Below are 21907 nucleotides of genomic sequence, written 5' to 3'. Positions count from 1 at the left end.
CAGTGATTTCTGTGGAGAGAGAAGGTCTCCTCTCCTTGCTGTCCTTCCCTCACAGCTGGAAGAGGGGGACACTCGAAGATGATGTTTCCTCCTGCCTCTGCACCCCACTTTTCTTCATCTGTCACTGTCACACCAATGCAGGCATGGAGAGCCCCAGGCTCGACAAATGGAAAGGGGGTCCTACAGTGGCTGCTGGAAGCTGCCAGTAAGCTCTGAAGGGGGGGGTTGGTGGAACAAAAGGCTTGCAGAGGGGAAAAGAGACCAAGCAGGGAGTGTGAGATGCTGCAGAAATGATCACAAAAGGCAGTGGGATAAAAAAATAAAGGTAAAGTGCATGACTTTTTCAGCTTAGATTGAGGGAAGCTGTTTTAGAAAATGCCGCCTTCTCTTTTCTCTCACTCAGCCTTGTGGTTTTGCCTTCTTTTCTAGCTGTATTTAGTTGCAGCTGCCCTCTTCACCATCTTTCTGATTTTCCTTCATCATACCTGGCAGGGATGTGGCCCTTTCCCCAGGAGTGCTGTCACCCTGGACCAGCCTGCCACGCTCAAGCAGAAAGGTCCCAGTGTGTGTGTTCAGGACAGGAATGCGCCTGTTCTTCCTGTGCCACCCTGCCACCATCACCTCTCTTTCCTGGGAAGGTGTCAGAGGGCAGGGTGGGCACTGACCCACAGGGTCCCACTCAGGGCAGGGCAGCCTCTCCTGCCCTGAGGCCATGAGAGCCATCTGCCTGGGCTGGAGTTTCAGCACCGTGTCTGCCCTGCAGTGAGTGGTTTCAGGACCAAGCAGCTTCTTTCTCCTCTTTGTGGTGAACTCCAATGAAGAACAGACAGTGAAGAAGATGCTATGAAGTGAAGATGACTGCTAAGGAGAGTGTTGCTGGGGCTGGAGCCCAGGCTGGGGACATGATGCAAGAAGCTCCTGCTCCCATGTCCTGCTCTCTGTGCAATTAAAAACTTTTTTCCCCAGTGCTTGCAGGGAATTAATAATTTCTATTAATTAGAAACCAAGCCAAATCTCCCCAGTGCACTCAAGAAAGAACAGGACTCAAGAGTGTCACTGAGAAATGGGAGGAAAAAGAAGCTCGCAAAGCCAAAGTGGTGCAGGCCAGTAGAGGAGATGAGGGCGAGGAGTATCCATGCAGCAAACATGGCATTGACGTCGTGTGGGCCCTTACTGCTCATCTAGGGAAAAAAACAGCGAGGCCCAAGAGTAAAAATCCATCAAGGGGTTTTAGAGTTGCTGCTGGTAGCTTGCACGCTGCCCATCTCCTGTCTCCAACAAATGTGCATGGGTACAAGCATGGCTTTCTGTTCACTTGGAATAAATGGGATTATATACTGAGGGGAAGGAGGCTGGGTACACTGAATTCTGTGAATACAGAGCTTCAGCCTGTGCTGCTTGATCTTTAGAAAAATACAAGTAAAACAAAATAAAGTAGCAAGAACCAATTCCAGAGTGCTTCAGTATGCACATAAACTGATTTTCATTGCTCACAGCACACATAAATATGCACTGGTGACTGAGGCAGCAGAGTAACACTTTGCTGTTCGTTATTTTATCAGACAGTGATGATTGTAGTTAATATTTTCTTAGTAGTGTCTCTGAGAGTTTATTTATGCTGTTAATAATCTGAGCAGCTGTAATGATGCTGGCTGCCAGAGCTGTAGCCTTTTAGAATCACTCCAGTGTGGCAATGAAACGATGGTAATAGAAATCTAAGGGAAAAAATGATCTTTTCGGAGCAGATGGGGCTAATTCAATCCCTTTCACACACGTTCATGTTATCTAGTCTCTTTCTCACACTAGCATGCGTGGGTGCACGTGAGCATATGTAGTCACACACACACACACAAATAGCTGTAAAATCCCACCTACCCTCTGAGGAAGTTAAGCTGGAAATGCCATGATTTTTCTATGTGAAGAGTCTTTCTGGGGCTTCTAGGGTATGTGGCATTTTCTAACCCTCAGTTTCTGAGTAGATCTTAAAAATACCATGTATGAAGCAGAAAGGGGAAATTTCCTTGGGGACAGCCCAGAGCTGGGCACAAGGTCGTGGCTGCACTGGGATGCTGTTGCCCAACCTTCCCATCTTTGCCTGCCTTTGACCTCTTTACTATGGGTCACTCCTGCTAAGCCTGCACTCCTCAAGGGACTAAACGAGCCATTTACCTTTTACTCAAAGCAGACATGAAATCTCAACAAGAAGGCAAATGCCTACAGTTTTTTCTGGTGGGATTTACAGAGCCTAGTTAACCTTTTGGGCCACTGAGAGAAGAGTTAACTGCTCTGTGCGGAGGATGGGAGGGAACCAACTTTGCCAGCTCAGCAGTGGCTGGTTCTCCTTGCAAACCTGCATTGCTGAGCTGAGCAGACATCACTGATGAAATGTGAACACCAAGCAGTGGAACAAAAGCCATTGTAATCCTCAGATCTGTTGTAGCCATGCAAGAACAAAAACAAGGTGATGGCAGAAGAATTGCACGTCCAAATACTGGAAATTAAATGGCAAGGCAGGGGAGGAGAAGGAAAATTGGAACAAATGCAGCATTTGTCAGGTTTTCTTTCAAAAATAGGATGCTTGTAGGAAGCTGGGTCACTTTTACAGGGTTTCAGCATACCAGTTAATAGCTGTAATTGCTTGGTTACCTCATGAAATATGATAGTAAAGCCTTTTACATTCATTTCCATCTACAGCCCAGCAAGAATGTCTCTGGACTTAAAATGTTATGGTATTTGCTGGGCATCACTGTCTGCTGCCCCAGTGTGAGGATGCCAGTGACTTTATCTGCTGTGCTGTGCCAGCACAGGGTGACAGGCTGTGCCAGAAGCACGGGTGTCGTCAGCCCCGTGGAAACCACGACAGAGCGTCCAAGAGCTGCTTTGGATGTTACCCAGCCCCGTCCCCTGAGCCTGCTTCTCCTCCAGCTCCTTTGTCTTCTGAGTTAGTGCTCTTCCTCAGAGTGCAGCCTTGTAGTTTTTTAAATCATATCTGACAGAGCCTGCTTCTTCCTCTCCTACACTGCATGGAGTATAATAGTAGGGCTTGTAGTGAGGTGGCTTGCTGTGAAGTGCTCCTTGTTTTTATAAAGTAATTACCGTGTATTTAATGCGCTGTGTATTTAATACACTATTACATAGTTCGTGTGCATAAATATGTTCTGCCATGCATGGGAAAGAGGACTATTGGTGAATTTACAAGTCTGGGTAATTTTTCAGTGTTGTTGTGCTTACTTTTATATCAATTACAGCTTTAGAAACTCTGAACCACTCTTCTAAGCACCCTCTGAATTAGCAAATTTCTACACACATCTTCATTTTCTGCCTATTTTGATATTTCCTAATGTAATTTGGAGGCTTCTAGGATTCTTTCTTTATTCTAAAAGTTCTGAGACTGCTTTTGTTTTCCTTTTTTCTACCCACTTTGGCTCATGTTATGCACTTAAACAGATCTTTCACAGACTCTTCTCTCACAATTTATATTCTGTGAAAGCTTTCCCACTCCTTCCTCACCCCTCCTTACTACTAACACTTTCTCTTGTTTTTCTTTCTTTTTTAATCTTGGGGTCAGTTTAATTTTCCTTTTGCGAAAATATGGGACTAATTTTAATTTTAAATTACAGTTGCACTTTAATTCTGATGATGCTTTTCGGTTAAAATCTGTTCATTTCTGCTTGCTTCTTTCCCACTTGGGGAAGTGGCTTGCACAGACACCCAGAAAGGGAACGAAAGCAGCATTTCTGCTGAGCCACCTTCTTGTGTCATCCCTTGTTACTGTGTTCCAGGTTTCTTAAGATGCATGTTGCACTGGAAAACACACAAGTATTAGAAACAGCCAGGTATCGCAGCCATGTTTCCCTTTGCTTTCTCTTCCAGTTCATGCCTGAGTGTTTAAACTGCTAGTTAGTGCCGCTGGTTTTTATATGTGCTTTGTTGATTGAGTAACATTGTGGCCATGCTGTCACTTTAGAGAGACAGTTCTTTGAAACATCCTCATCTCTAATTTTCTTTTTAACACCTTCACTCAGAGTCTCACCTTAGCAGCCCCAAAGTTCTCCTCCCAAAGCCTTTTCACATAGGCTTGCCTGCAGGTACTCTCTTGGCCATAACTTGGAATTTTCTGTGTTCTTGTTATGCTGTGGACAACCTCTGTTCAACTCTGATCAACAATGTACCTCAAACCACAGACATAGTTAGGGAAAAATAATGAAATGGTATTTGACTTCAGAGCAGGTTACTGAGTGAGATTTTAAAATAAGGGCTCTGGCAGCTATCATGTGGCGGGTTTGCTTGCAGGGGTTTCAGAAGTTTCCCCTTCCAGTCCAAGAGCTGTTTTGCCAAAGGTATTGTGCTGCTGTGAGGTGGCAGAGGGAGGTGCAGCACAGACCTGTCCCTCTGAGCTGCCCAGCTTCTCATGACTGAGTTTCTCAGTGGCCCAGAGGAGCAGCCATGCAGGCAAGTGTCCCTTTTTCCTCAGAAGACTGCTGTGAATGGTAAAACCTAGGCCTGCCCAATGGGTACATCTGGCAGTGACCAGTGCTGAGAGTAGATGTGGTGCAGGCAGTGCATCCCTGCTGTGGAAGAGCAGTGCATCTTCCCATCCTATAGCCTTTCATTTTTCCAAGTGTCTTCATTGATCTTTGGTAAGATGCCTGCTGATCCCTGCACTGTGTCTGCAGCAAAGTATTGAAACTTATGCCTATGATTTCTACCTTCCTTCTCAATAAATGGTGTATTTTCCAAAAGGTGTGGCAAATTCAACAAATTGCTTTTTCCTCAGAATTTTCAGAGATGCTGGAAACGTGCAGGGATACTGTCACAATTTCCAAAAGTAAATTCTTTGCTTTGATTTGAAACCCGTCTCACTTTTGAAAGGTTGAAAGAATTTCAGTTTGGCTTCAGTAACACTGAGAGGAAATAAAACTAGAAGTTGTGGACAAAAATAAGCATAGCAGTTGGATCAGAGATTATTTATACTTTTACTACACTCTACGTTATCTTTTTAATTTCCCAGACAACTTCTGATTCTCTTTTCCCCTTTGGTTCCTCTGACATTATTGGCCCCAGGCTTAAGGCCTGGGGTTTCTGAGAGTGCTTCAAAGCTGGGGCCGTTGCCACAGTGAGTTTGATTCAGACAAACCCAAGTATGTGGGTGCCCCGACTCCACGCGTGGGTCGTGTGTGGTCGAATGCTGACATAACCAATAACACGGCCATCGATCGGCGGCTGTTTACGCCATCCTGGCCTTTGGCAATCAATTCCGAGCCCCGAGCCCCGCCGCCAGCGCTGACGCACTTCTCATGGAGCAGTGGACACGGTTTGCAGTTATTGCTGCCCATCCTCCAGGCGAGTGTAGCGTGAATGACTTCTCCCTCCTCCCCGCCTCCCCTCCTGCGGGCACACCTCCCGCACTGGAGTGCGCTGCGGGCACTGAGGGGTATTGGTCTCTCCTTCCCGAGGGAGCAGGCTCTTTGGAGTGCTCCTGCTGCCCCTGGATGCCTTCATTATGCCAGAGAGAGGAGAGTGAGAAGTAACTTGGTTTCCCTCTACTCTCACACAGACAGTCCGGGCTTCTAGTGTGAAGTTGTTGTCTGGCCAACAGCTGGGATTTCACGGGGGGAAGGCTGAGGGGAGTACTTGTAGGGTTTTTTTCTTTTGAAAGCACAAGATTGGAAGTTGGACAAGCACTTCCAGTGTGGCATCTTCTGTAAAAGTACCACTAAGGGCAGTTAAGCATCTTCTGGAAGCTCTCAAGAGCTTCAAGAGGCTGTTGTGGAGGATGCACTGGAAAGATACCAGGATACCCCTTAGACCACTGTGGTAGTTTGGGATGGGTAGTTTGCAGATGGCAGTTTTTCCAGGGAGACTTCTGAAATTAATAATTGGGTAATGGGCCTCCTAAAGAAAGGAGCTGTATGTCCAGTTTCTCTGTCCCCTGGTGTGCGTTCGTGCCCAGGGAATGCATGGTGATGGTGTGGTGGCCTCCCCACCCCTGCAGTGTGATGCAATGTGGGAGAGACCACACTGTCACTTGGACTTCAGGTTACTCTTCTCTACAAAATTTTTGTGCCCTACCAGAAGAGGCAGAATGTTAAACTGGGGTGGGCAAGGTGTCTACTTAATTTAAAAAAATGTTTTTAGAGTGAAAACAAAGGTCTCTCTTTGATGGTCTTCTCCATCAGGAACTGATACATTCCTTTATTGTTTAAAAGCTTACATAATACAAATGCCAGCATCTGATGCTTCTCACCCAAGTGGAATCTTTAAAGAACGATCACTCATTTACGAGCTCCACAGCCTTGTGAGCCAATAAATAAGGGAAATACATCTGCAAGCTGCTGGTGAGAGAACACTTAAATGCTGTTAAATTAAAGAGGGGGAGTGCAGTAAAATACTGGTGTGGCATTGCCTTACGAAAGTTCTCTACTGTTTATCATCTCTTCTGATTTTTTCCTGCCTCCTGCATATTCCCACCTTATGTAAAAGGATCATGGTTTCAAAACAATTCCTGCCTGCGTGCATATATACGAACAAACTGTGATGTCTTAACACCATTGGTTTTGCACATGTGGCTGACCTGTTTGAGCCTAGTAATATACTTAAATCTTTCAGAGGGTTTTCCAAAACCAAATAAGCTCAAGCTAGGAAAAAGCCAGGCTTCACCATCCCAGGTAAAAATAACCAAGTAAATAACCAGGAAGTCTCTTAATTCTTAATGGCATAACAGCTTTGGTGACTGATTTTGGTTATCAGATTACCCTCTGAAAATAACTTCTGTGCTATACTTGCAATTGGCTGTAGAAAAAAAGAATACACTGTGTGCTAATTTTAGCAAATAAGATTAGAGTTAATATTTAATCCCAGAGACCTTCTTCAGGCTGTGGAAAAAAAAATAGCAGCAGTTAACTGTCACTAATCTTATCTCCTATTTTTCTAGCATGTGTTTGATTATATAACTTGTAGTGCTGGGAATCCACTGGTTGAGTGAGAAGTTGGTGGTTTGTTGGGTACATGCTTGGGCATATTAGGCAACGTCAGGGCTGCGATGGATTAAAAACCTCTACACGTGCCTTTAGACTGCAGTAGCAATGCTGAAAGGCCAATAAAACAGGTACCACAGTAGACCTGCTATGAAACAATATGTGAATAACTGATTCATTTGGAGCTTTGCAAGAAACAGTTACATTTCTGCTGTTTTTCTATCCAGTTGTTTTAAGTAATTCTTAGTTTGAGATTTGATATTCAGCATGTGAGGTTTGGTTCAATCTTCTTTTTTTCCTTCCCCACAAAATGGCTTAATTGAATTGATGATTTGAAATTAGCGATGAGGGATTTCTAACTGTTCTTAGGTGCCTCATGATGAATTTAACCTGAAAATCAAAATACTAAAAATATCAACCATTAACCTGAGAGCAGCTTGCATGCTTCACAACAAACCTATCAGTGCTCCTATTGAGTTTTAACAAGTCTACTCAAATGTGTAAAGATAATAACATGCGCCTGCGCTACTCTGTCAGGACTTGTGCATTCTCAGTGGGTTTGAAGGTCTCACCACCTAAATTACCCCCAATTCAGTAGGATTTAGCAACTAATGTTCTGCAGATTTCATTGTATCCCTGGAGGGGAGGAGAGGGCTCAACCCTCTCACACCACCACCAATGAGCCGGTTCTTTACATGTGCCCCAGGTATGCTTTATTTGGAAAGGAACAATTGCATGTGCATTTGCTGTTGAACTTTAGTGCTCTTTTCTAGCAGATCATTGGCCCTGTGCCTTCATTAACACAGAAATTAGCCCTGGAAAAGTCTACTAAATTAAAGCCCAGCTCTCCAGAACAAGGTTGCGCTTTGTTAGTTTTCCTTTGCATTACTCAGACATAAAGTATCCATCATCTTCCCTGGACTGCCTTCCAAGATCGCTCTGAATTGACTGTTAGGTTAAGAGTCGGGGAAAAAAATCCCTACATTTTAATTTCTTTTTGCTGCAAGTGCCAATAGTGCCCCATAGCAAACTAGACAGTTCTTCTCTGTTCTTGATGTTAGTTTGCATCAGATTACTGTAAACATTCCCTTGCTCTGTTTTAGATACTGCCTTGCCAAGTTTTACATTCCTACATGTTTACAGTGATCTTTTCTTGCCGTTAATCACTTTTCCCCTCTTTAAATCGAAGTCAGACTTTGCTGGCATTTTGCAGAGGTTGACCTTCCCTGCTCCAGATGCAGCTTTTCATACAGATGCCATTCCGAGCAGGGTTACCAGACATCCATGTTTCCTTTGGAAACAACCTTCCCTCCCACCCCCCATTAGAAACACTGTCTGTGCAGAATTGGAGGATTTTGTCTATTTGTCTGGGATTTTGAGACATCTGGAAGTCTGGGCAGCTCGCTAATGAGCATGCACTGATGAACTCTGCAGCGCACACTGAGTCCGGCCCATCCACAGAAATGTCCCTGCTCTGCCTGTGCTCCGAGGCCACATCCCGTGTGCTCAGAAGAGCACGGAGCCTCCACAGAATGCCTGATCAGCCCTCATGGAGGACACGGATACCATGGGAGCCAGAGCGAGTTCACCCACAGTGCTGCATCTCCCACGGTGCCTCTGTGTGTACAGCTATGTTTAAAATAGAATTTCTGACCTAGAAGTCCCTTACAAAAAGATGGTGTTCCCAATGTGGAAGTGAGCTAACCCTCCTCCTAATTTTAGAACAGTACAGGCCCAGAACTAGAAGAATGCTTTGCTAAAAATGCTCTATTTGCATCTGTAATGCTGCCTCCTTTACTAGCATTTAGTGCTGTCTTCTCAGCTTCTTACTCTCCCATCTGACAGTGATCAATGTTTTTTTCCTTGAATTAGCCAGTTTTTCATAGACTACCAACAAAAAAGGGAAGGCAGAGAGTCTAACAGCAATACGACTATTTCTCCAAAAGGAAAAAGCATTACCCGGAATGCATCAAGGAAATATAATGAGAGATGATGAAGGAAAATAATGGAAATATTTCCTCACAAGAAGGTTTTAAGTAGAGTCTGGCAATGATCTCCCAAAGGAAGTAGTGGAAGTCTGGTCACTTAAATCAATTAGGACTAACCAGAGCATCGCACTCCCCAGGACTCTCTAAGGAGAAAAGCAATGTCAAACTGAACTAAAATAGATTTTGCGTGCTTATTTTCTGCCAGGCTGCTGTCCGTGTTTTGCTGGTAAATTCAATATGGCTAATGCTGATTAACATCTCTTGATGGTGATCATATCATTGCATTGTTTCCAGGCTGTTCCTCAATAGCACACACTCACAAGGGCATGGCCATACAAAACACGTCCCCTAGCTCAGCTCGCTCAGTCTGAAAGACAAGAGGCAGATAAAGGGCAGGAGGAGTTGTTTTCTCTCACCTTAACAGTGTCAGTCTTGCTATCGCCATGACGCTGAACTGACGCAGACCTCCCTACAGCACACTGAGCACCTGTGTACTGTACACTGAGGGTACCTGCGGCAGCGTAGCAGAGGCAGGAGCTGCACGTGGACTTGGTCTCTTGGGTTGCTGTGGAGCAAGGAGGTGTGCCAGGTACCCTAGGAAGGGCTGTAGTACCCATGTCCTCTGTGCACTAGGGGGGTTTTAGTGCATACAAGGCCAGCTGGAGACAGAAGCAAGACAAATAAAGTGCTTTATCCTTAGTCTTGGTGGGCTCCAACTACACAGAAGTTCTCTCATACCCTGCTTTGAAACATAAGGGAAAGAAATCAAGCCTCCAAGAAGCTAGGATCTTTCCTTTTCTCTCTGTGTGAGCATTGTTGTTTTATATGTATGCTTTGCTTTTTCTCTGCCTGATTTTCTAGTAGCCAGTCAATTCCATTTAAGCAATAGAATGGGTAGAAATTGGAATAAGGCAAAGGATTGAAAGGCGGGGAAGTAGTGACTTGGCATGTGAGCTAGGACAGGGTGCACAGTGGAGTTTCCCACAAACTGACCTGCCTGCTTAAACATTAATTTATACAGAAAATAAGGTTTAAAAGCAAGCCACTCTTGGACATCTTATTTTCAATAGAGAAAAAAACTATTTTTTGTTGCTGGCATGGATTTTACCCGTCCAACAAAGGTCACTGTCACGTGTAAATGAAGACTGTTATAGCAGAGAAATTATCTCTTTCCTTCTGCAAAACGTAGATCAACTTGTTTTCACTGGCTTTTTTCACTGGGATGCATCAGTCAGATCAAATAATTTTAAAAGACTGTCCTTATCTCTTCCTAGAGAAATGCCTGTGTGGTGGTAGTACATGCAGCTTCAAAGCCTTTTCTTTCCCAGTGTGCGGTGTTCATAGTCACGCTCCAGTGGCTCGATTCCAGCCTTCCTGCCAGAATGCATCAGATGCAAGCAGTCCCAAAACTGGTGGGGCCGAGGCAGGGAACCTGCCATGGGAGCCGAATCAATATTTAGACAGCTTCAGGCAGCAGAGCTTGCGCTGGCTTTCACACTTGGCAGCAAGCTTTGCACCCGTTTGTTTCCAAAGTTATTGTTTGTGCAGTTTCAAGAATTGGCACTAGAGAGATTTTTGCCTGAGGGCAATGACAAGCGCCGGGTGCTTGAAAAGAAACTTTCCCCCTTTGGATCTGAAGATTGTGAGAGTGAAGGTTGTGTCACTGGGTAATACCTCCAAAGGAAGTCAAGGCACACATTTGCTCAGAGTTTTCATCATCCTTCACACGAGGTGTCTGCTGAGCACCGTGGGGAGCCACAGCACAGTCTCATGCTCTGTTTCCGATACATCCAGTGCAGAGCAGCTCCAACAGCTGCCTTGCTGCTGTTTGTTATCGTGGTGATTACCTGGAGCAAAAGCCTGTGTCAGCGTGGGAGACAGCCTTGCTGTGGGGTTGTATGAGTCAGCCCGAGGCTGTGCATAGTGCCTGTGCTGGGGCGGCAGGCAGGCAGGTAGGTGAAACCCTGGCCCAGCACAGAAAATTATTTTAATTTGCTTTCCAGCCATTCCACCTAGTGGCCAAGTGACACCACTGCCAGGAGAGATGTGTTTGTGCTCGAGTCCCTGCAGACCTACGCTGCTGCCGAGCTTACAAGATATGCAGCAATGTGTAAGCCCCCCCACTGAAGATCTTACCATCAGCCTGCGAGTAGCTCATTAAGTTCCCGAGCAATTTTGTTAATCATGCTGCATAGATAAAATGCAGATAGGCCTTTAGTGAGCTGATAATCTAACAAATAGGCAGAAAGTGTAACACTGATAAAGCAGAGATTCGTTTAATAGCCAGCTGTAAATCTTGGCAATTCTGTACCAGAGGCGTATTGTAAAGCAGGAATGTGCAAGTGTGTATGTGCATGAAAATGCACTGCTTCTTAAAATAGCAGATAAAGCAGTAATACTATGGGTGGAATAGCTATTGGGAGCAATTTTAGAGGTGTTTTAAAATATTTTTCTCTCCATCAAAATCTGCACCGCTTGTGGTGTCTTCATAATCCATCATCATAAATACAGATCTATGAATAACAAAGGCTTGTTTCTGGAAGTTAGGATTCTCTATAAAAATCTGTGAACTCTACCACTGGTCCTGAGGCAGTATAGGGCTTTATAGGCTTTTCATTGAGATGAACCAAATTATTCACTCAAATACACTCTAGTCACAAATTAGACCTTTGCAAATTCATGGCCTGATGGCTCACCAGCCTTTTGAGCAGCTTCTTTGCTTGGTGACATTAATTCAATTGGAAGAATAGTAAAAAGCAACTCACCTTCAGGGTGTCCCATACCATATCAAATATACCCTTGGAGGAGCTGGGAGGAGCTGGGAAATGGGAGTTTTCAATCCTCACAGCCCGAGGAAGGAACCTGGTCTCCTACATTCTAGGTTCCCCTCCTGTCTTCAGGCCATTTTGTAAAAAAAAAAAAAAGGAGACAGCAGTGCTTCCTCTTCTTGTTTGTTTTAAAAGAAGAAACTGAGCTGGGGATGCCTACCAGAGATACCTGCTTACAGAAGGAGGTTTCAGGCTGTGCATCCCAACCTCACACAGGCATGCAGGTGTTGGCTGTGCTGAATCCTTTCTAGAGACCTTTGCCTGGTGTGCAAAACACAGGGAGCTCAGATAAATGCAAGAAAGGCAAGAAGGTGTCTCAGTGAACTGAGACTGAAGGGACTTAACAGGGTCACATAGTAGATGGTTGGTACAATGGGAAATTGAGTTGTGGTCTTCCAAATCTCAACCTTGTGGCCAGACCACTGAATTTTCTTGTGCAGAAGCCTTAATCCTTGATGGCGAGTTGTGGTTATGAAGCAGCCTCTCACTGCTTCATGAAGGATAATTTTACCAATCCCTTTGTTTCATACCCATTGGGAAAAAAAAAACTGAACAGAACTTAGTGACAAAGTATTTTTGTCAAATATAGACAATATCTATAGTTTACTATGTGGCTTAGCAACTTATTTGGTAGCTGTATGTAAAGATACAACCGTAAAAAATAGGTAGGGGCGAAGTGTGTATTTTTTAATATATGGTATATTAATGTAAAACATAGATGGTATGAAAAGAAAACAAGATGAGTAGCTGTGCATAAGTCAGACCTGGAACAGTTGACTGGAGATCACTCTCCTGGAAACCATTTTTACTCTTTCTACAAAGAAAATGGTGGGAAGTTAAGTACTGAGGTGGGACTCAGAATAATTTCCATCATTTGAACTATAAATCTTGATTTCTTTTCCATTAGCTGTACCTCAGGCTCACTAAAATCAGGAACAGTAAGAGGGGAATAATCTCCATGGGATGTAGGAAAGTTATGCAGTCTGTACTTACCTATTATGTATTCAGCAATGGCTTGCAAAAAATCGAGAAGCAAAAGAGGAAATGGTTTGTTTTTGAAAGAGGCAGAAAGAGGCTTTCTGTTGAATTTTGCTGTAATACTAAGTGTTTCCTTCCCAAAACACTTTTTGGATTTAACTGGTATCTTAAGCTTGAAACCACTGTTTGTTGGACCTTCCATCAGACCAGAAGAATCAAAATTGACTTGGTGCTTTCATGGTTGGGTGCTGTAGCACAGTTAAAATGAAGTCCATGTAAGACACAGTGTCCAGGCTAGTTTTGTCAGTCTTTTGTTAAGGCAGAGACTTAGTTCATAGCTCTTCAAGATACTTGGGAAAAACAGTGCTCAGTTCAGCCTCTACAGTGAGGTACAGGAGCAACATAAAGGGAGCAGTGCTAGTTCCTGGATGTGGCGTCATTGCTGGTGTGACAGAAGAACAGCTGGTGCTGAGCAGTATTTATTTCTGAATGCCAGATCTGTTGGTTTATCTAAACACATGATGAAGGACTTGGGATGACAGCAAGAGCTGATGGTAACGCTGACAATTTCCCTCTCTCTTTTTGCAGGTCACTGTCAGGGGATTTGGTCCGTTGTTACAGTTCGCCTACACTGCTAAGCTGTTACTCAGCAGAGAAAACATCCAGGAGGTCATCCACTGCGCCGAGTTCCTGCGCATGCACAACCTGGAGGACTCCTGCTTCAGCTTCCTTCAGACACAACTGCTGAACAACGAAGATGGCCTGTTCCTGTGCAAAAAAGATACCACCTGTCAGCGCATGCACGATGAGGAGAACTCTGATGGAGAGGAGGAGGAGACAATGGAATCGGAGACATCAAAAATATCTTGCCCAAGGGAGAGGATGCACCAAGAGCCCTTCAATTTTGAAACCACTGTTGCTGGAGCGGACAAAGGCGAAGGGGTGCTGCCTGACTCTGACATGCTGAGGGATAGCAAGGACAATTTGGATAAAGATGCAGTAACACGGTACCCCAGATACAAGAAATACCAGCTTGCTTGTACCAAGAATGTCTACAACACATCACACATCAGTACCTCAGGTTTTGCAAGCACATTCAGTGAAGAGAGCTCTGGAAATGGCCTCAAATCAGGACTTGCTATGGGGCAGATAAAAAGCGAACCTCAGAATGAAGAGAACGATGAAGAAAGCATCACACTTTGCCTGTCTGGAGATGAACCTGACATCAGGGATAAAGAAGGGGATGTTGAAATGGACAGGAAACAGCCAAGCCCCACTTGTATTGACAGGCCAAAAAGTGGGTCTTCTCCTTCTTGCTTGCGGTCTTTCTTCAACAGAACAAAAAGCATAGATTTGGTTGGCTTCCCCAGCACTTCCCAACAGCACTTTGGCAGAAGTCCAGCATGCCCTTTTGAAAAAGGGACAACTCAGGGTGACCACAAAACTGATTATGTCCCTTTCACAGGGAACTATGGACAGTCCCATGCCATGCAGAAGGATGCTTCCAACTTCACAGTGGGATCACCACTCAGGGGGCCCGGCTTTGAAACTCTCTGTAAGCAAGAAGGGGAACTGGACAGGAGGAGTGTTATATTCTCTTCAAATGCTTGTGACCAAGTAAACACTTCGGTGCATTCATATTCTGGTGTGAGCAGCTTGGACAAAGACTTCCCTGAGGCTGTGCCAAAGGGTCTGTGGGCCGGCGGTAGCCAGTCTCTCCCCAGCTCTCAGACCTATTCGCACAGCGGACTGACGGCTGATCACCTGCCGGGAAGGATGCGGCCAAACACCAGCTGTCCGGTGCCAATTAAAGTGTGCCCTCGCTCTCCTCCTCTGGAAACCAGAACCAGGACCTCCAGCTCGTGCTCTTCCTACTCGTACGCAGAGGACGGCAGCGGCGGCTCCCCCTGCAGCCTGCGTCTTTGCGAGCTCTCCTCTTCCCCGTGCTCCCAAGGCCCCCGATTCCTGGCGCCCGAGCACCAGGAGCCCGGCGTGGTGGGGGATGGATTGTACAACCCGGTGCGAGCCCAGATTAAATGTGAGCCATCCTATGGAACAAACTCCAGCGATGAGTCTGGGTCATTCTCAGAAGCAGACAGTGAATCATGTCCTGTGCAAGACAGAGGGCATGAGGTAGGGATTTAAGATAAGTACATATATCACAGTTGTTATGCCCAATTAATCGCTCCTTGATTCTCTCAACTGACTTTGCATTTCCCCAGCACTTTCTTTGTTTATAGAGGCAAAGAGTAACTTGTGGTTATTCCCTCATCAGCTGAGTGCACATGGTTGACTTCACATTAATAGGTCCGCTTGACCTCCAAGGTGTTCGGCACTTCTAAAAATTTGGGTATGGGGAAGCAGCAAACTGCTGAATGATGAGAATGCATCGATGTGCTTAGGAGTCTGCCAGCAGTGTCCTGTCTTCCTCCCTCTCTCACCCACTTCCATGGCCCAAAGCACTGCTCCTTATTCTTAATTTGCTGAGGTGTTCCAGCTCCACTTGTTATTGCTGCAGGTGTGTTTGAGCAACCTCAGGCTGTGCCTTTCCTGACATCAGGGGTTGGTCAGCCTGCTTGAAGAGCCAGGCTGCATGTTGCCAGCAAGGGGTGTGAAATCACTCAAACAATTGCATAGCTGGCCACCCTGTACTGTGGGAGTGGCATTCAAGTCATCTTTGCACATTTGTGTGTGTGTGTATGTGTGTGTGTGTTGCATGTGCAGGTGCTGGGTTTGCTTCTGTTATGTGACGTCTTGAGATCATGTTCCCTGCCTGTGACATTTTGTTTGGTGGTGAGCTCTTGCAGCCATGGCACGAATGGTTTTAGAGATGTTATCCTTTTATTTCCAGGAATGGTAAGGGAATGACAAGAGAATGATCTGGGGCTGAAGAACATTTCTCCCAAGAGAGGGAGGAGAATAAGGAGCCCTCTCTAAAACTAGAGATGGGCCAGCTGAAGATGCTGCAGTGATAAATGGCTAATCATGACCAAATAAACTGTCTGTGTGAAGTCACTAGTTTGAGGGCAGACTTAAATCAAGGAGATGTGTTGTGGAGCCTAGAAAGTTGAAAAGACTGGATGTTTATTCACAGAGTTTCGTTAGGAAACTGCATGACCTAGAGAACATATGGTCATGTTCTCTCATATCAGGTTCTAGTAATGCTGAAAAACCCCACTGAGAGCTTGTGCTTCAGTGTCGAGAGCAACGAGTGCAACCTTGGGGGGTTCATATGCTGAGAGCATCCAGTTGAGAACCATGTGGGTGTAGTTATGGAGTGGGAATGAAAAGAGTGAACTTTATTCTATCCCTCAGTCCTTATTCCAGCTACATCCCAGGCTTTCAGACAGCTGTGGGTGCTTCCTTTAGTTGGCTGCTTAGCTTTAAGAAAGGGCTGAAGAGCCTGGGGAGCCTCTGGTGTCCTAATCCCTGTTCACACTGGACCAGTGATTCTGAGAGGACAGTTCTTCATCCTCATGTCGTAAGTAGGGGACAATGCAGAAGGGAGAGTCTCTTTGGGAGGCTGTCTGGATACTGTGCAGGAGATCTCATTTGGGAAGCCTACAGCAGCTCTCTTTTGCCATACCTGGGTTACTCAGTGAAGTCCTGCCTTTACAAGGGGCAGAGGGCAGCAGGGACCAGTGGCCATCCATTTCCACCCATGTGTGCTGCTTGCTCAGCATGAGGCAGCGCAGAGGGCGGACATTAGCCTTCTGAGGTTTGATAATTAATTAGCTGTCGTAATTACCTAATTGTGTGGAAATATGCTACAGCAAAAATGAGCCTGGAAGAGGGAAATTAGAAGGTTACAGGGGACTGGTGGTGGTTTCCTAGAAAAAAGGTATGTGAATATGTGCAGGACACCATGGATGAGAGGAGGGACACACAAAGAGCAAACAAGCAGCTATAGGAGGCCATCTGGATGTGCTGCTGGCAGGCAGACATATGGCTCTGAGACAGTGCTGGGAAAGATTTGCTCCACTCCTGGTTTTGCTGCTGGTTTTCTCTGGGGAAAATCTTCTGAACTGTGCTGAGCAAGTTTTCTCTGTGGGACTGCTGATAAGGTGCTTTTGTTTTTCCTTTTTTTTTGTTTTGTTTTTTTTTGTTTTTACCCAGGGTATTTTGATTAGGACTACTAGGCATTAAAAATGTGGTGAGGAAATTAATGCTCCATGAGGTTGCACTGCACTATCCTGAACAAGCCAAGGGTAAACACATCACACCAGTTCTTTGGTAGAGATTTTGTTTAAAAAATAATCCTTTGAAGGTTGTTACCAGTACAAGAACAGACTTTGCAGCCTCATTAAACAATACTGTATTAATACAGTACCTTGTGGTGTGTATCCTGCAATCCTGCAAGATCTGCTGTGGAAATCTCAGTAAAGGGTATCTTAAAGCAGACAGCAGCAAGTATGTAATAGCAGCAGGAAGTTCTTGTACAAGTTGCTCTACCTGCTTTTAGCAGTTTGACTGTGATTAAAGCAGCAGGAGAGACTCACAACGGTCTGAAATGGACAGCTTTCTGTTCTTTACATCCCTGCAAGCTGCATGGGAATCTTTCTCCATTCCTGAAATTGTTGCTTTGCCCTTCCTGTCCTGATGACTTCACAGATGGGTCCCTTTTCCCCTCCATATCAGAACACACAGTGTTTTCTGGGCTTCTGTTCAAAAAGCACCTGATAAGCTATCTGGGGGTGACATGCTTGCCCTTCTGGTGAGTGGCCATGCAGGTTCTTCTGCTGTAGGTCAGCTTTCATTGGGGTGGGATGGCCTGATGAGAATAAGCCTAGTGGACTCTGTCCATCAGTTATCTCACAGGGCTGCTGGGTTCCCCTGGAATTTGGACCTAGTTGGTCTTAATTTGGCTTCCAGAGTGCTGTCGCTGCCGGAATTAATGTTGCAAAACATCATTTGCTGGGGTATTGATTGCGTGAGAAGTAGGTGAAAGGCATCTCTGCTTTTTTCAGGCATACTGCTTTCCCACAGCAGAAGCCATTCAGGAGCACATGGCCAAAGTTGTTAGGTGCCAGAAATGGGGTGCTAGGGCTCAGCATGATGCCGTGGGGGTGAAGGTGACCCCACCTCGTGACGAGCCTCCGTCTTATTGGGGGTGCAGATGGCAGTCACAACTGTCAGAGGAGGTGGCAGTCCTTGGAACACCACTGGTAAATCTCCAGGATGTCCTTGCTTATTGCTTCCCTTCCTGGAGCCACCAAGACTCTTCTGCGATCTCCCTTTGTTAAGGCTTCCTGACAGAAGCAGCAAGTGCGATGTAGGGTGTCCCCATGGTACAGAGTTGCAGGAACAGGGCTCTTACTTGACCTATTGGGACTTCACAGAAATGTTTAGTAGTTTGTGTTGCTCTTTTCACTCAGCTCTCTCAGGCCTCCACAGGTTGTAAAAAATCAGTTACTGAGATATAATGCTAGAGAGAAGACTTATTAAAGCTCAGTGCTTACAGGCAGGTTCTGACAATCCTGCTTAAAATAGCAACAACAAAACAATAAGCCCTGAAATAATGAATTGTTGAGAAGGAAGTAGTCTGTCAATCTGTTAACCTACTTAGGAACAGAAACTTCTGCACTACCTACTTTTCTTGGTATTCCTTTTCTTCAGCAAGTACTTAAGAGTTTTTATCTGATAGAAAATTTGTAAAAAATATTGTACTACTAAACCAGTTAAAAAGAAATCTCAGCTCAGTCTAATTTGGTAAGTGAGTTTTCTGAGGAAAAAAATAAACAAGGGTAAGAGGAGGTAAGAGGTGGAGCTTTCCAAGAACTATTACTATCTAGAGAATTGCATTCAATGTCTTTTCATCTGTATTTCAAAAGAATTTCCCGCCTAGGTTAGTAACTCACTTTTCAAAGGAAATTTTTGTTAAGGGAAAGCTAATGCAGTTAGACCTTTGGGGATATTGTAGGTAAATAACTTTCAGCAAGAGTTGAAACACCTGCATGTTAAGTGACAGGCAGCCACCCTTTCTGTGATCATCTGCTGGTGCCTAGCAAAGTACTGCAAGTCAGAGCCCCAGAAAAAAGGAGTAAACCAAAGTAGCTCAGCCAAAAATCTACTGTAACTATGCTGAGTTACCTAATCTGAGACTGCTTCACTGCTTAATATTCCTATTCAGTGAAGAATGTTACGTGGAAAGAAGGGCAACCAAGAAAAATACATGAGAAGGTTTTAACTTGCTGTGGTATGTGATACCTCCCCAGAATCTGATGATCCATCAGCCCAGCTTTCCTGATTTTACTAGGTTTGCAAATTTGAAAATGAGAAAAAATACAAGTGTCCAGATTGTTTTCTGGTAAGTGTTCTCCTGATGGCAGCAGCAGAGCACTAGGAATTGCTTCTCAATGTCTGTTTAAATGGTGTCTTGTCAAACATCGGTCTTGTAAGATAAATTTCATGGCAGTTTTGTTTTCTTTCCTCTCTTCAGTAGGAATGGTCTCCATAGTGGTAGCAAAGAATTGCTAGATTACAAACAACACTGAGAGTTTGAAATTTCAGGAGGGTCCTTTTAAACACTGTATTATTTTGTGGAGCACGACAATCAATTCTTCTATACCCTGATCTGAAGACCTTGCATGAGCTCTTGAAGTACTCCAGTTCTTGAGCTGCAAAAGCAACTCTTTCAGAGAAATACTGTACTTTATCCCCTCTCATTTCACTGTCTGATCTTCCATTCTTAAGGGCACCTTTACTTCTGTCTGTGTTTCTGTGCTGTCCCTGGTCTCAGAGAAGCCTATTAAACAGGAGTATCATACTGCTGTGCCCTTTGAAGGGCTGGAAGCTGGGGACACTGCAGGCAGTGAATGGGAAGCATTCTAAGCACCAGCAGTGTGTGGTCTGAATACAAGTCCAAGTCATGGGCTAAAGGATGAGAACCCCATCCACATCTCCTGATTGCGGAGTTAAAGCACTCAGCCGTGGGATTAGCCTGATCCCCCACTTCTGTGAGGCAGGGGGCTAATCAGAAGGTTACCCAGACTGCCTCCACTAGGTCCACAGCAGTGCCCTGTAAGGCAGCGTTTGCCAACGCAAATACCTCTCATGGCCCTCACAAGGTGAGGCTGGAGTTGACCCCATGCCACTACAGGGCCATCAGTTGTCTTGTGTCAGATGAAACACTGTCTGCAGTGGAACCTGCTGATCTGAAGTGGGACAACTTAGACCCTGGTTTGTTGACACCATGGTAGATCTTCATTGCCTGGGCTCATCGTTCCCCTTTGCTGTCCTCTGCTGTCTTGATGTAGTTGACACCTGGAAAAAGGAGGTGTTTTGAAGGCTTTACCTGTGCCAGTAGACTGCAGGATGAGAAAATGCATCCTGTCTATCCCTTACACAAAGTATGGCCTGTTACCTTTTAGACAGCCTCTGTCCAGGTGAAATCAGGACAGGAATCTACACCTGTAGACTAGGTGCCTAGTGGTGCCTGAAATACCCTGTAGACGATTGAGCCAGTAACACAGGTGGACATACCTCAGTGCCTGTCCTGGAATGAATTTCTTCCTGAGTGTTTGTGGAAGACAGGCTTTTATGCTAAGGGAGATACTTGGAAACACAACAGTGATGTCTTGGGTTCTTTTGTGTGAAGCCAAGTACCCATTTCTGCATTTAAAAAAAGACATTAATATGTTTGAGTCCTGGTGCTGGATTGCTTGGGTGGGTCCTGAGAGCTTTCCAAGGAGTCACCAAGTTCAAGTGTCAGAGGCTTTCAGGATTTGAGGGCACTAAGGCAGCAGGTTTTTTTTCTTACAGCTCTGGAGCAACTAACCAACTGGTACGATGAGTTCCACCTTCCCATGCTCACTACGTAATGGTTGCTTCTTCTTACAGATGGTGTATTTGTCCTTTTAGTTACCGTGATGTTAAAGTGAGACTTGGGAAGTTCATTGCCTTTACTAGCACTTGGCAAGGATGAGATGATGTCTTAAGATATAAAAAGAGAATGAAATAGCTAAGGTTACCTATACGATAAAGAGATTCCCAAGAGTTGACATTTAATCTGAGTGAATACAGGTCCTTGGTCCTTTCCTTTATTCCAGATAACAAAGAGGTGGGGTGGAGAGAGCAGCAGCAGTAACTAATACAACAGATGAGCCAAACAGCAGTAACTGGCATATGATCCAAGCTGGCACTAACTAGTGAAGCTTGAAGGAATTAATTGGTTATATCTGGGCCTTGCATGTGCTGAGTCTGTTGCTGTCCCTGTCTGTCTACATCACTGCTCTGACTTAGCCTCTCGAAGCATTGACATTTACACAGGCATCTGAATGCTAATAAGTGGGGAGGGGTGGGCAACACCGCAAAATCCTAACCAGGTTTCCTTTCTCCCCAGGGTGGGTTGGCTGTCTTCAGCCAGAGCTGCAGTGGTGGTAGAAGGTCCCAGTTTATTTGTTGTGTGGTGGAAAGCAAGCTTTCCACCTTGCTGCCGGTATAAAAATGCAGGGAAAGCGTAATTGTGCTAATAAGGGAAGATTTTGGAGCTCTGTGAGGTTAACTATGGCTGGAGTAACTCCTGGAAGGAGCAGGGATCCCACTTACATTTTTAATTTGAAATAGTTTGAACCAAAAAAAAATATAGTAATCAAAAAGAAAACGTTACAAGAAAGCATACTTGTTGGGGTTTTCTTTCATATCTTAGAAAAGATTGACTGTCTTTCTCAGACACCTCAGGTAAAGTTTCTTTTGCCTCCCATAGATACTGTAAAATGCAGAATTTCTTCAGAGTCTTGAGGCCATTCCTTTTGCAGCCAGAAGGAGGGAGAAGCCGTGCAGCATTGCTGTCTGAAGGGACCAGGACATTAGGTAGTCCCAACCCATCATTTCAGGCAGCTCTGGGTGAGTCAGATGAATCCCACCCACTGCACAGTTGCAGGCTCTAGCAAAATGACTCACCACTCTGTTATGATAAATAGCAGCTGAGAGTCTTGCCCTGTGCAGATGTAAAACACTTTAGCCTCTCACTGCAGCAACACCCCAGTGCAGTTATTCACTGTGTCCGTGCCAAAAGCTCAGTGGGTTGGTATTTTTTTTTTCAGTTGACAGCTGATTTCGAAGAGGGAGACAGGCAATAAAAATGCTGTGAATGGTGGAGGAAATGAGTCTGACTCACTTCCACTTTCCCTTTCAC

The 21907-nt window shown here is 45.0% G+C and overlaps 1 protein-coding gene across 1 annotated transcript in view; it reads left to right on the top strand.

Annotated features, from left to right (window-relative positions):
• The window catches only part of BACH2 (BTB domain and CNC homolog 2), a 190818-nt gene that overhangs the window by 160295 nt on the left and 8616 nt on the right, over positions 1 to 21907 (top strand). The window contains exon 6 of the mRNA XM_063389647.1: positions 13360 to 14904. Within this exon, the coding sequence (XP_063245717.1) occupies positions 13360 to 14904 (1545 nt within the window). The remainder of the gene's footprint in view (positions 1 to 13359; positions 14905 to 21907) is intronic.

This window comes from Prinia subflava, chromosome 2 (assembly GCF_021018805.1).
Source record: "Prinia subflava isolate CZ2003 ecotype Zambia chromosome 2, Cam_Psub_1.2, whole genome shotgun sequence".
Classification (NCBI taxonomy): Eukaryota; Metazoa; Chordata; class Aves; order Passeriformes; family Cisticolidae; genus Prinia; species Prinia subflava.
Note: the sequence above shows the minus strand (reverse complement) of the source record. Positions and strands in the feature narration are given on the sequence as shown.